We start from the raw sequence: 14007 nt of genomic DNA, 5'->3' as shown, positions 1-14007 counted from the left end.
TCACTGATTTTTGTCTTCAGCCTAATTACTTTCTATTATTTAAACAAACTGCACCTCCTGTGAGTTTTAAGTTTGTTTCTCTTTCATTCCCTGCCACACAACGCCGACCAATCATAGCGGAGGCCTCCCTGAGTATCTTCTGCCAGAGCAGCCTCATTTAAATGTCACATAGGATTGAGGGTTTGTCTCCAGCTCACTTATTTCCAAGGCGCTCTTTCAGTAGCTAGGTGTAAGCCTGCTTCGCTCAGATGTTTTCATTCTGCATACCTGGTGGCCATCCTTAGAGATCTAGTGTTTCTTAGTCCTCCTGCTGTTAAGAAGGAGACCTCTGAGCCCAGCCTTCTGTTTCTATGAGATGCCACTTCTAAAACTAAAGCAGAACTGGGCATAAGGAAGTGAGCAACGGCCAACATCATTCATCAAGAGCCTAACTTTGAATGTCATCTTCTCAGCATGTCTCTGATTTGGAGGGCTTTTAAAGAGACTTCATTTTCCTGTGCCAGCTCTTTGTCTTGCTCTCATTTGTTCTTTGGAGATGGGACTAAAGGATCCCAGCGACTTCATTTTGTGAACGTGTATGTCAACATTCTGCTGCGAAAATCACCTCACTTTTCTGCTACTTGAATGTTTTCTTTCTCATGTCATTATCCATGAGAAATTAGAGATAGATGGTGAGGAAGCTAGTCCAGGACACCCACTGCTGGTAGGCTGTGGGGGTCTGCACCACTGGAAGAAGCAGAGTCAGCAAAATCAAAGGTTTTTGTTCATTCATTTCTGTAAATGTCACTACTTGCTCCTCCTTTAAGTCACATGCTTTCTTTTTTATTAATGCTATTAAAACAACATCAGTATTCTTCATCTGCTGGATAACTCCAATTCACCCTGTCAGAAATATTCTTTGCATAAAAAATACCTCTTTTGTTACACCCCAATTAAAGGCCCTCCTTTGCTTAAGTGAATATTGTTACTTCTATATTGTTTTGTAGAAACAAAGCTCTGATTGTTCTTAATTAACAGAGGAGAGAGAATGAATCAGCTTCTTTCCCCTCATATTCTTGATTTGGAAATATCAGATTTATTTAAAGATGAACATTGTGTGTGTGTTGTGTGTGTGTGTGTGTGTGTGTGTGTGTATGAGTGAAAAGCAATATAGTATAATGGAGGAGATACGATATTATGAAAAAAGAGAGAAAATAAGAAGTGAATGTTGAAGAATCAGACTCGGTTTTGACCTGAATATATAATTTTTAAAATATAGCTTATGTGTTTTCTGTTACATGATCACAAGAGGGAGTAATTTAATAGAAGGCTGAAAAACAAACCAGTGTTCACCAATCTGGGGAGACAATGTGAAAATTATTACATGTATCACTGTTGGAGAATGCTGTTGTCACTAATAGGAACTTGAATTTAATTGACAGGAGGAAAATTCATATGTACCATCTGTCTCAGGTGTTGATCACTTAGTTTTATATATAGCAGCACATCTTTCTTCCTCTTGTTTAGAAAATGATAGGTGCTTTATTCAAATTACTTATTCATTTACTTAAAATACATTGAATTCTAAGGAGATATCATATTCCCTTGGCAGTTTCTGTATAGGTCAAGAAATGTTTGTGGAGATCCAATTGATTCATTCATTTATTTTTCAAATACTTCCTGAGTCCTTTTCTAGGTTGGGGATATGGTAGATGCTAAGGATACAGCAGGGAACAAGACAGGGGTGAATCCTGATGATGTCTCCTATTATTCTTCCATCCTGAGTGAGTCAGTGTGTACTGTATTTGAATGTTGGAAAGTCATGAATGAGTTAGTGACTTTGGGCAAGTCATTTGATCTTCCTTGGCTTATAAAATTAAAGTGCCGAAATAGAGCAGTAGGCTGGTTTCCATCATTTTAAACCCTGTACAACTCATAATTCAAAACAAATCATAAACAGAACAAACAGATATAAAATTAAATAAATGCAGAACTTCTGTGCTTTGGTTTGGGGGGAATGGGAAGGAAAGGTGAAAGATGACACCTTTTTCACCTTGGCCCCACTAGGATTCTGTAGGCATAGTGAGAGATCAGTGGAGTGCAAAGCCTGGGTCTTCAGGCTTTGTGATCCTGTTCAGAGATGAGAAAATAAATACCAAGTTTTGGTTTAGTGGGAAACTGGCAGATGCGGAGAAAATGTTTTCACTCAGTCACCATCAAATTCATAAGACAAATGTTATAAAGAGAAGATAAATTAGTAAGATACTAAGATTATGTTACATTTTATTTGATTGCTTCAGTATGATGCCAGATAAGTAAAATAAACATATTCTCACAACTTTGCCTGTCAACCTGGCAGCCAGGAACTTGGCAACTTTTCTGAACTTCTAATCATCCCCTCTTAGGTTATGTTTGCAGAGTGATTTATAAACGTGAAAGAAAGCTCAGACTACTAAACAGAATGTATGAAATGGCCCTAACAATCAGATGGGAGGAATGCAGTTAGATGATAGATAGATAGATAGATAGATAGATAGATAGATAGATAAGAAGAAAGGAAGAAAAGAAGAAAGAATGAAATGAAGGAAAAAGAGAAAGAAGGAAGTAAGGAAGGAAGGAAAGAAAGAAGGCAGGCAGACAGGCATATAATACACCAAAATTTGAACTGAATATCAGAACTCAGAATTACGGGGTTATTTTAATTTTCCTTTTTTATTTATCTGTATTGTCTATGCTTTCTGCATTCCCTTATAGACAGGAAGTAACAGATATTTTTTTCAAGGGGAAATATTTTTTTCAAGCAGGAAAACCTGCTCCCATGTTTACCCACCCCCATGGTTGAGAGCGTGAGACTGTGCTCAGAGAACTGCATTCAAATCCAGTGATCCTGACAAACTGGAGAAATGATAAAAACATACAGAATGGAATTCAATACACAGAAGTGTAGGCCAGCAGGTTTTAGAAGAAAAATCAAATAAAAATAACAGAAAATTATTAGCCCCAGAGAAGTGAATAATTTCCTGTGGTTTTCTTTTCAAATGAAAGATTCAATAAATTGATTGTGACTTTCATCCCAACGCCAGTTGATTTTGAGGAATTCAGGATAGGTTCTGACACATTTGTGCTTGGCTGGTGTAAATGTGCATGTGTCTAACTCCAAGTTTAAGCATCTTGAATTCATTTTTCAACATTGCTTTCAAAATAAGTCCCTTAGGATATTATTTTTTAAATGATATTCCATGTCTCTCTCCAGATGATTTCACGTTTAACAACATTTGCAAATACATTGAATCTCTTTCAGCAAAAAGAATGACTGCTTAGTAAAATGAACCCATTTGCTAGAAGACCAACATTTAGTTTTAGTTTAACTATTAAGCCAATGATTTACAAGAACACATAATAAAAATTGAGAAGTCATATGATCTTTTTTTTTTTCCTATCATAGATTAGCAATATTTGCCATGGCTGCATGGCTTCCTTTTAATTGTCACATCTAACAATGCTAATAAAGCACCGAGGACAATTTCTGGTTCTATCACTGTGAGTGGGCATCTGACTGCAGTGGGGAAAACCCAAGGATGAAGTGAGACAGAAGAGCTACATTTAAAATAAAAGGCACACCCGACTAGGAATCTCCAAACATTTTCTTTCTTTCACAGAAAAGTGTAAAAGAGAACAAGCAGAGGGGAATAGAAGACGGGAGGCCATAAGGAAAACTCCGCATGGCTGGTGACAGATGAGACAGCAGACAGCCCTGCCACAAAGACAGCACAGCGAGATGCCTGCTTTCCTGAGAAAGCCTTTTCTCCCAAGATGTATCACTGCCTTTTCATGAACAAATATATAGAAGTATGTTGTGAAGGTAGCCCACTCAAATAGGGTTCTAAGGTCAAGCCACATCCTCTAGAGCAGGGGCCTCAGCTTTTATCCTGGTGAGAAGCTACTTATCTAGAGGCGGATCACCCCACAGCAGGAGATGCTGAGCGGGAATTCCCGCCTGGTGGCAGTGAGTGTGGAGCTGACCTGGCAGCAACACAGCCCTGAAGCCTCTTACCCACAGGCATCTGATGGGCCAGAGAGCTGCATCTATCCTCAGTCTGTGCCCCACATATATTTTCAAATGTCCCGGACACACGTGGAGTGCGTGCATGTGTGTGTATTTGGATATGGACTGAATTGTGATCCTCCTTAAATTCATATGTTGAAGGTCTAACTCCTAATATACCTGACTGTACTTGGAAATTGGCCCTTTGAAGAGGTAATGAAGGTTAAATAGGGTCATATGGATAGGACCCCAATCCAACAGAAAGTGCCGTCTACAAGACAAAGACAGAGGCCTCAGGATAAACCAAACCTGAGGTTTCTAACATCTAGATTTTGGAAAGCAAATTTCTGTTGTTTAAGCCACTATGTCTGTTGTATGTTTTTATGGCATCCGTAGCTAACTAACTCATGGCGGAAGGAGTGTCACATCTAATTTGGGATTTCTGCTCTGAGGGTTGCTGTCATCTCCTGGTAGGCACAGCAGATGGCAGTGGTGCCCTGTGAGTCTGCACAACCAGCTGGCCTGCCAAGCTGTGGCTCCGGCTTAGATAAGTAAAGAGTTAGAGATGTAAACTTCAAGGTCCAGATTTTTTTTCAATGGAAAAAAACAAAAACCCTTGCAATATAGTGTCTGCTATGATCTAAATGTTAGTGTCCCTCCCCAAATCATATTTTGAAACATAATCACCAACGTAATGGTGCTAGGAGGTAGGGCCTGTAGGAGGTGGTTATGTCATGACGGTGGAGCCCTCAGAAATGGGATTAGTAACCTTCTAAAAGAGGCCCCAGAGGGCTGCCTTGCCCCTTTTCACATGTGAGGTTACAGGTTACAGTAAGAAGGTATCACCTATGAGCAAGGAAACCAGCCCTCACTAGGAGCCATATCAGTTGGTGCCTTAATGGACTTTCCAGCCCGTAAAACTGTGAGAAATAAATTTCTGTCATTTATAAGACACCCTACTTATAATATTTTGCTATAGTATCCCAAGGGAACTAAAACAGTATCTCTACAAATATTAATCAAACTGGACTCTAGAAGAGTAATGAGATACTGCTTAAAAGGATACATAAGGGAAAAAATTCTCAGGTGTTTGATGTTCATGATCCTCTCTGTTTCAATGACGATTTATTGCTATTTCATTGAGTCTAGACTCAAGTCTTTGCTCATTGAGCTCAAAAACTCTCCATTGCTTCCTGGAGGTTTCTGCCTCTTTCCTCTGAAGTTTCCTGGATACACCTGTTGCTGTGAGGCTGAGGTATCAGAACTGAGCACATAACTGATTAGCTTTATGTTGACTTCAAGAATATTTTATCCAGTCGCCATGATTGGGCCCTTATCTCCACAGTCATTCTAAGCACTAGCTACAGAACCAAAGCGGTCCTCTGTTCCTTATAAGGCTCTTAATAATGGAAACTTAACCAGTTTGGCAAGCAGGTAGCTAGCACCTACTCCTGACACTATGCTTCATTGCAAATAACGATGTGTTATTGCAAATCCACAGTGGGTAAAAATAGGCACATAGAGACCCTCTCAGTATTTACATGTACATTAAACCCCTCCCAAGTTTCAGAGTTTGCTTGAGAGTGGTTTTATTTTAATCGTTCACCAAACTTTTTAAGGCTCAGGATAATTTTTATAATATAATTACCAAAATTATACAGAAAAGTCAAACCTAGTTTACTCGATGGATTGGAAGTCGTATGTCCAGGCAGTGTCTGAGGATGAACATCAGGCAAGTGATCATATATGGAGAATATCAACCCAAAGCATTGTAACCAAAAGATACTCATAACTGTCTAGGTGTGAATGACTACAAGTAAATGAACCTAACCGAAAGTCACTAAAGACCACTGGACAGAGAGCCAGTCCAAATGAGCATCTCCTCCTACCTGTTTACTAGTCCCATGAACATCTGAGACAAGCATCAGTCTACTTGTATATAAAAATTATAAAAAGAGTTCATATTTTGCCCATTGAACAATAAGACTAACATGATAAAACTTGTTTTTGAGAAGTCTACTTGTGTTTTGGATTAATAAAGGCAGATGTGGTGTTGTGGTCAAGATACACATAAAGACATATGTGTTATTTTTTGGAGTCTTTTGGGGCAAAAAGCTTATTAGATTCTTGAGAGATAACTTGATCTTCCAACAGATATTGGTGACTTTGAATCTCCTTGAATTTACATCGCTTTGGCCAAAACTTGGTTTAGCGCAGAATTCCCTTAGAAGAATTCTCCGGAATATTAAGTGCTTTTTTATGGAGGCGGCCGGAGGCGGGGAGTGGGGTTGGTGAAAAACAGGAGATCTGTGTTCAAATATTTTGGGAGACTTGCATTAATCATACTTTTAATTTCTATAAATTGATGCTTTAACATCTACAAAATGACCACTAGCTGTTTCCAAGTAAGCCTTGACTCACCCCCAAAAAACATGTGGAGACTTTAGATAACCCTAAAGCTATGCGTTAATAGTCACAGTGAACATGAATTTCATGGGGCACCACTTTGTAACACAGTTAACCTGTCCTAATTAACCTTCCTACCCTGCCTCATCCATTTGTTCTTGCAGGACTCGAAAAGGTTCCGCTCTCTCTCTGCCTCATGACTGACCCCACCCCTGCCGCTGTGGGACATGCGGTAATCCCCCCAGGGGAACTGTGGGTATAATCAAGCCATAGAACTCTTTCTGGTTTTTCTCTTTGATCTGTGTCTGGCCTCAAGGTAATATGGTTAAAACAAAACTGTGGGTTAGAAAAAGAAATGGGCATACTTCTTTCTGGCAGTACTCTTAGAAATGTTAATATATAAATGTGCATTCTAAATTTTCAGTATCAACCTTACTTGGCTTTGGATTTTTTTTTTTTTTTTTTTTTTTTTGAGCAGTATGTCTTGCGGAACTAGCATTTCTGAGATCTCCTTTGAGAGGTGCTATTCTGCTGAAATGCTGATTATGCATGTAGGAGACATGGTATGTCAGTAAGTATTGTATGAAGATAAAAATGCACTGGTATCGTTGTGAAATGAAATCAAACAACATAGCCCAGAGAAAGCCCAACTTCCATATGAAAATTAACTGGGGACTTCCCCTTCATCAGGGATTTGGCACACAGACACTGAATGGTAATATCTCAATGAACTTACATAGTTTGTGTGGTCCATGCATTTTAAAATCCATATATATTTTGCCCTTTCTAATCTTTGAATAAATCTTTTCTGTATAAGACAAGTGCTTACTGGATGTCTTCTCTTGTATAGGCGCTAGGCACCTCAAACTCAACCTGTGCAAACTGAACTAGTGATCTTATTCCCATTTTTCTTCCCAAGTGGCAATTCCATCTACCCATTCACTTGCATCAGACACCCAGGAATCTAACAGTCTCCTCCTTTTCCCTTATCACAGTACCCACCATTGCCCACTAATCATGTCATTTTGGCATGTCTCATGGCACATCTATCCTCTCTATCTCCAATAACGATCCTTGTCCAGATTCACATTATCTCATGTCTCACTTTCGTGGTGTCTTAACTAGTTCTCTTTTCCCTAATCTTTCCCCCTCTTGAGTCTCTTCTTTATAATGATGCTAATGTATTTTTTCTAAAGAACGTTTTTGATTATGTTATTCTCTTTTTTAAGCTATCTGCGATTGTATTATATGAAGCCCAAACTCCTTAATCTTTCATACCCACTTTTCTACTATCTCATTCATACATGTTTTTCCAATTTTCTCCAGCTGTCTACCTGTAGCACAGGAAACAAATTCAGTCACATTAATCTGGCCGTGATGTGCTTTTTCACCTTTAGCCTGGGACCACCCCTTGCTTCCATACCGGCAACAGAGTAAAGATCTATGCTCAAGCTCAAAAGTGTTCTCTATGAACCTTCTCCTGATCTCTTTCTTCTCTTTACCCACAGCATGCACTACAGAGTTTCACACTTGTTTGCTCATATGTTTGTTTTATCTACTAGCTGGCAAGTTCCTAGAGGTAAAATATTATGTATGAATCATCCTAAAATCTCCAAAGGCTGACATAGCACTTAAAACACTAAGGAATATTTTACAAATGCTTATTTAGTGAAAGGACCATTTTTCCTTTCATATATGAAATAAATTATAAACTATATACTTCTGATTTTATATCATGTGTGAGTATGATTGAAAAGTGCCTCTTCTAAATTAATCACTTGATATTGCCTCTTCCTTTCTAGTATAATTGGAAAGGGAGGAAGAAACATGTTTATCTTTGGATGTTTTCCTCAAATCATCATATATTCACCTTCCTCTTTCCTTACTGTTTCAAACACCCAATATTATAAATATTTTTTGAAACCAAGAAAAATGATTCCCAATTCTGATTTTTCCTCTGAGTAAATGTAACTACATGGGCAATTATCCATGATAGTACCCACAGAGAATAGAAGTACTTTCCCCAGTTCTCCTATTTTAGATCCTTAGGGGCAGGGATGGAATAAAACCTTCTACCCTCCATGTTTCGGAGAGCAGACTACAACAGAGCCCCTGGGAGGATTGTAAGAGTATACTGTGATCTAAACTCTGGATCAAGCAATACGTCTCAATGTTGAGCCTTTGACATAGTTAGAGTTCTAGTCATTTGTATCAAATAGCAGGAACGAAAAGGACAGACGGACATTTGATTTCCCAAAGACAATTCTCTGAATTAATCTGAAGTCAGTTTCCATAAGAATCTTAGCAACTATTACAAATTGTTGATTTTGGGGATTTTTAGTCTTGGGTGAAACTAGTTAGTTATCGATACCTAATAAAGGGATCATAAAAAGAGAATGGTCAAGTTAGCCACATTTTAAAATCATTTCCATCTCCAATCTCCCCTCTCTGTTCCCTACTAGAATTTTTTACAAGAGGAAAGGATTTTTAAAAGCCCTTCAAAGAAAAGAAAGAAGTTATGTTTTCAAAATGGGTGATTCTCCATTCTTCACTTTGCTGGATACTGTTATGATAAACACTTTGGTCTGATGGGCACAAAAGGCTTATTCTCCATTCTAATGCTGTGTTGTGGGATCTTGTCTGAGGAATAGGAAGGGTAGGTAGGAGGCAGTAAAGAAGATGCTTTGAACTTGAAAGAAACAGAATAGAGCTTTAATACTTACAGCTGTCCTCTTCTTCAGTTATACATTTCACAACATAACAGGCGTAGATGAAACCTGCCAGCTGAAACAAAACAGAGATGCTTTAGACATCAGACAAAGGCACCAAAACCAGACCTCACTGGGGAGTGGCTGTTCAAAGTTAGGCAGTTTACAACCAGACTTAGGGCTCCAACATGGCTCATTGGACTGGATCTTGACTCCAGTGTGGATTCCTGATTCAAATGATGCTCATCTGTGTTGTAAATAAACATATCACTCTGTTTTTCTCTAACCTGTGTTTATATGTAAGATTTGTTAATTGCCAAGCAATCTAAAACAAATTATTTTCAGTACAGAAAAAGACTTATGACCATTCACTAATGGATTAACATTTGCATTTGTGCCAATCAATTTCTAGTTTACTTTTCATTAGCTCAGTACCTGAGATTCTAAAACTTGGACTCTCACAGACCATCACAAAAATGCTTTGAGGGAAAAACATTAAGGTGATTCTGTGGTTTGTTGCATGGGCTTTGTAAGTAAGGAAGACTCAGATCTGTAACAGGAACCAGGGCATACTGAGTATGATTAAGACAATATGTCACAGAGAAGTGATGAAATGGACACCTATAAGTAGGGAGTATCATCAAAATGCATTGAATATGGCATTACACACATCACATTGTCTTTTCTGAAACACTACAAAAAGGTCTGTGTGCCTGTAAAGGAGCACTACAAAGTCATTTGATCTCTCTACTTTCTCAGATTGGGTGTTTTTGTATTCCTTCCTACTAGTACAATATTTATTTAGTCAATTTATGAACACTAATCAAAAGAAACAAATATAATTTCTGGATAAGTAGAAGACTATTTGTTTTCTTTTTTTGCAAATTGATCTAGTTTGGAGGAATCCTTAAAGGTATGTCCTTAAAACAGTGATGAAGATTATTCACAACAACATTTCAGACAGACACTGATCTGGCTAAGGACCGACCCCACACAGTAATATTTAGTGTGGGGAAGAAAACATCAGGAAAAGCTGCAGTCTTCAATCAGGAAGTGAAAGCACGGGAAAAAAAGGAACTGCCGCGACAAGCCTAATGAAGTTGTTTTTCATTAGGTGACAGATAGTGATCTTCTGGAGGATGTGAGTGGAACCTCTTAAGTCAAAGGCTACACTAATAGGTATTTAATGAGCGCAGAACTATTAGGAGACAAAGCGGTCTCTGGTGAAAAGAAACTTTTAAGTCCCTAATTTGGACTTGAGAGAGAAAACATGTTCTGGCAGGTTCTAGCTATCTTCCAAAAAGAACTGGCATAGGATAAAACAGTGGTCATTCCTGGACAATAGAGGAAGCAGCAGTGACCACATTTGGGGAGGCAGAGTTGAAGGAAAAAGACGTACACAGCACTTCATACAGTTTTGTTTTTAGATCCTGGAGGAGAGGGAATGGATACCCTCAGCCCTCTCTACCCCAACTGTAGTGTCCGCACCAGTATACATCACAACTGTAGTGTCCGCACCAGTATACATCACAGAGGGTCAAACATAAATACCACTAACGCTATATAAGAAGACTGAGTTTTCTTTTTAAGAAATATTTTAGAAAACTCATCAAATCAGCATGTTTCTCTTTGAATTATATGCTGCTGTTGGCAATAAGATAGTGATAGTAAGAACCACTTCTTTATATAATAGAATCATCAAGGTCTTTGTTTTTATGGGACTTATTTTTAGAGTTCAGAGTACTAATTAAAAACCAATGTCTCCCATTTGGCTTTAGCAAAGATTTTGATTTATCCAAACTCAAATCACATAGTGATTTGAGGATTTCATGGGTACTGGAAAAATAGAGACTATACTAACACATCTTGATCTTTCATCCACCAGGACCCATGAAAATGCTCTATTTATGGAGTGAGCCAGTCCCACGGGTGCTTGACATTGGTACTTGGATCTGGCTGTGTCTAGGTAAAGAGCCTATGGGTGTGGTTAAATCCCCTTGCTATTACTTATAGCTTCACCTCTTCCTCCACATTGAATTCTTACTATATGTGGCTAAATGTTACAGGTTTATCAGTAGTTTTCCTCTTCTTTTCAGTGTTAAATGCTTATTAAATTATTTGTAAAGCAATTTGTCCTAATTACAAACTGCTTTAAAAAAAATTCTTACTCATCACTTCATTTCTTTGAAATGAATATCTAGGTAATAAGCATCGATACATTCTGAGATTCATGGCCAATAAGTTTAAACTTCTCATTAAAGTGTCAGTAGATTCTTGATTATTAAGTGTACTCTCCCAGAATGCAGCTAAGGCACTGCATTCTGCTTACCAATGATCTTTTAATTATATTCATTTTCATTCTTGAACTATCTGGGGAGCTCCTTTGATATAAAAGTAAATCCTGCTGCATTTTTTACAAAAGCTTGCTGATTAAGAGAACTTTAGCTTTTAAATTGGTCACCTCTAACTACAAATGGAAATTTGTGTTCCCCAAATTAATCAAGATTCATAAACTCTGCTATCTTCCAATTTCCCTATACAGTACACATTTCTAATTTAATTTTACCTCCCCAGTGGCAATTTATAAAATTTACCTATAGAAAGGGGTTTCAAATGATTTCTAACAATTCTGAATGTCTCTGATATGGTTTGGCTGTGTTCCCAAATCTCATCTTGAATTGTAGTTCCCATAATCCCCAGGGGTTGTGGGAGGGACCCAGTGGGAGGTAACTGAATCATGGGAGAAGTTAACTTCATGCTGTTCTCATGATAGTGTGTGAGTTCTCAAAAGATCTGATGGTTTTATAATGAAGTTTTCCCTCCTTTGCTTTCATTCTTCTCCTTGCTGCCACCATGTGAAGAAGGTCTTTGCTTCCCCTTCTGTCTTGATTGTAAATTTCCTGAGGTCTTCCCAGGCATGCTGAACTGTGAGTCAATTTAACTTCTTTCCTTTTTAAATTACCTAGTCTAGGGTATGTCTTTATGAGCAGTGTGAGAACAGAAGAATCCAATCTCCTATAATACGCAACTCTGCTAATTGCTACCTGGGCTGCAGTGATGAACTAAAGCAGAGTTCTAGTCACCACTGACATTTTGGGTTTGGAACACTTTTTTATTGAGGCTGTTATGTGTTGTCAATGTTTAAACAATGACATCTTACAATCAAGACTGTCAACAACTGAGGCACTAAAAATATCTCTAGACATTGTCACATGTCCTCTAAAAGGCAAAATTTCCCCTGGTTAGAGCCGCTGTTTGAAATATAATCCTAGCTTTAAGGAGTTTGCAATTTTGTAGCAGGTATACATATAACTGTAATTTGAAGTAGATTTAGGTAAATTTCCTTTCCTTCAGAAAGAAGGAAGAAAATTGTACTTCTAATAAGTGACAACAAACAGTCGACTGGATACTTTCATGTGTTAGCCCATTAAGCCTCACAAACACCCTTGGAAGAGCATTATATGTATTTTTGCAGATGACAGGCAAAATGGGATTTGCTTTTCCAGAGTGAGATTATCAAGCAGGAAAGATATGGGTTGTGTGTAGGTAAGAGGCAGTAGTTAAATCTGATGAGAGTTTGGGGACTTCATACTAGAGCAATGGAAATTAAAGCTGTGAAGACCAGATTAGGGTCATAATCAGTGGGCCTCCAGTGTGCCAAATTGCCAATGGAACTATGCCATTTTTCTATGAAAATTTTCTATGTTTCTTTCATCTTCTATTTCCTTTCTAGCCTCATTTCTCACCAATCCTTGTCAGAATTGATGTCAGTAGAAAGCTGTTGGTAGCTTGCTGACATCTATCAGGTAGCTTTCCTTCTCTGTTCCTTAACTCATTTTCCCAGTCTGCCAACAAAGAATGCTAACGCCCTGTACCTCTTCCTTCCCCTCCCTACTCAACCTTGCACCTCTAGTAATGAGTAATTCTAACTCATTCTTTTTTTGCATTTGTTTTTGAAAACAGAGTTCTGAGTTGCTAAGCTGGATATAAAGCTTTACACGGCAGTACTGCCTGCTTACTTCCCAGGTCTTCTTTTTTAATTTTTTATTTCACTTTTATTTTAAGTTCTAGGGTTCATATGTAGGGTTGTTATACAGGTAAAGTTGTGTCATGGGAGTTTGTTGTACAGATTATTTCATCTCCCAGGTATTAAGCTGGCCTTAAAGAATGAGTTAATACCCATCAGGAAAAACAACTAATGGATACTAACTCATTCTTTAAGGCTGAATAAAGGTGCTGCTTCCTCCAAGAACCGGTAGTCCATTCTCAGAGTAGGTTGGTGCTTGGCACTTTTGAGATAGACCTTGAGAGGTGGGAGGGCTTGAGAGGGAATAAAGAGGGGAACAGAGAGATGGAGAGTACCTCTTCCAAGCAGAGGTCAGATTAGAGCTGGAAAGAAATAGATACATTTAGGGAGGATGAAGTGGCCCAGTTCAGAGAAGCTTGGGCTGTATAAAGGGAAGTAACGGGTCACAAAGCAGATAATAGAGGCTCATGTTGTTAGAGTAGATGTGAGTATCTGAAATTAAAAGAAAATAATTTTATTTTGTTTCTTATTTGAAGATGCTTAGAATAATAATGGAAGGGACCTGTGGCACTATCTTAGGCAAACATACAATTATCCGCTAGTGAAAGAAACAAAATATTCTAGTGTTTCAGTCTTTGTCATTCAAAGCAGAGCTAAGTATAAATTTTTTTATTTTTATTTATCTTTTCACCTTCATATATCTAATGTGATTTGTTCACTTCTAATTCACCTGATAAGGAATTACATATCATCTTGATATTATTACTGACTGGAAGGAAGTATTTTCTCTCTATAACTAAATCAGATTAAAATTCTTTTTTGTATCCACAAACCAAATTATG

General features: G+C 38.0%; 1 protein-coding gene across 4 annotated transcripts in view; it reads right to left on the bottom strand.

Moving 5' to 3' along the window:
• The window catches only part of NKAIN2 (sodium/potassium transporting ATPase interacting 2), a 1025502-nt gene that overhangs the window by 18933 nt on the left and 992562 nt on the right, over positions 1 to 14007 (bottom strand). For all 4 annotated transcript variants that reach the window (XM_023230729.1, XM_023230731.1, XM_023230730.1 and 1 more), the window contains one exon: positions 9154 to 9214. In XM_023230729.1, the coding sequence (XP_023086497.1) occupies positions 9154 to 9214 (61 nt within the window). The remainder of the gene's footprint in view (positions 1 to 9153; positions 9215 to 14007) is intronic.

The sequence above is a fragment of the Piliocolobus tephrosceles genome, chromosome 5, assembly GCF_002776525.5.
Source record: "Piliocolobus tephrosceles isolate RC106 chromosome 5, ASM277652v3, whole genome shotgun sequence".
Lineage (NCBI taxonomy): Eukaryota > Metazoa > Chordata > Mammalia > Primates > Cercopithecidae > Piliocolobus > Piliocolobus tephrosceles.
Note: the sequence above shows the minus strand (reverse complement) of the source record. Positions and strands in the feature narration are given on the sequence as shown.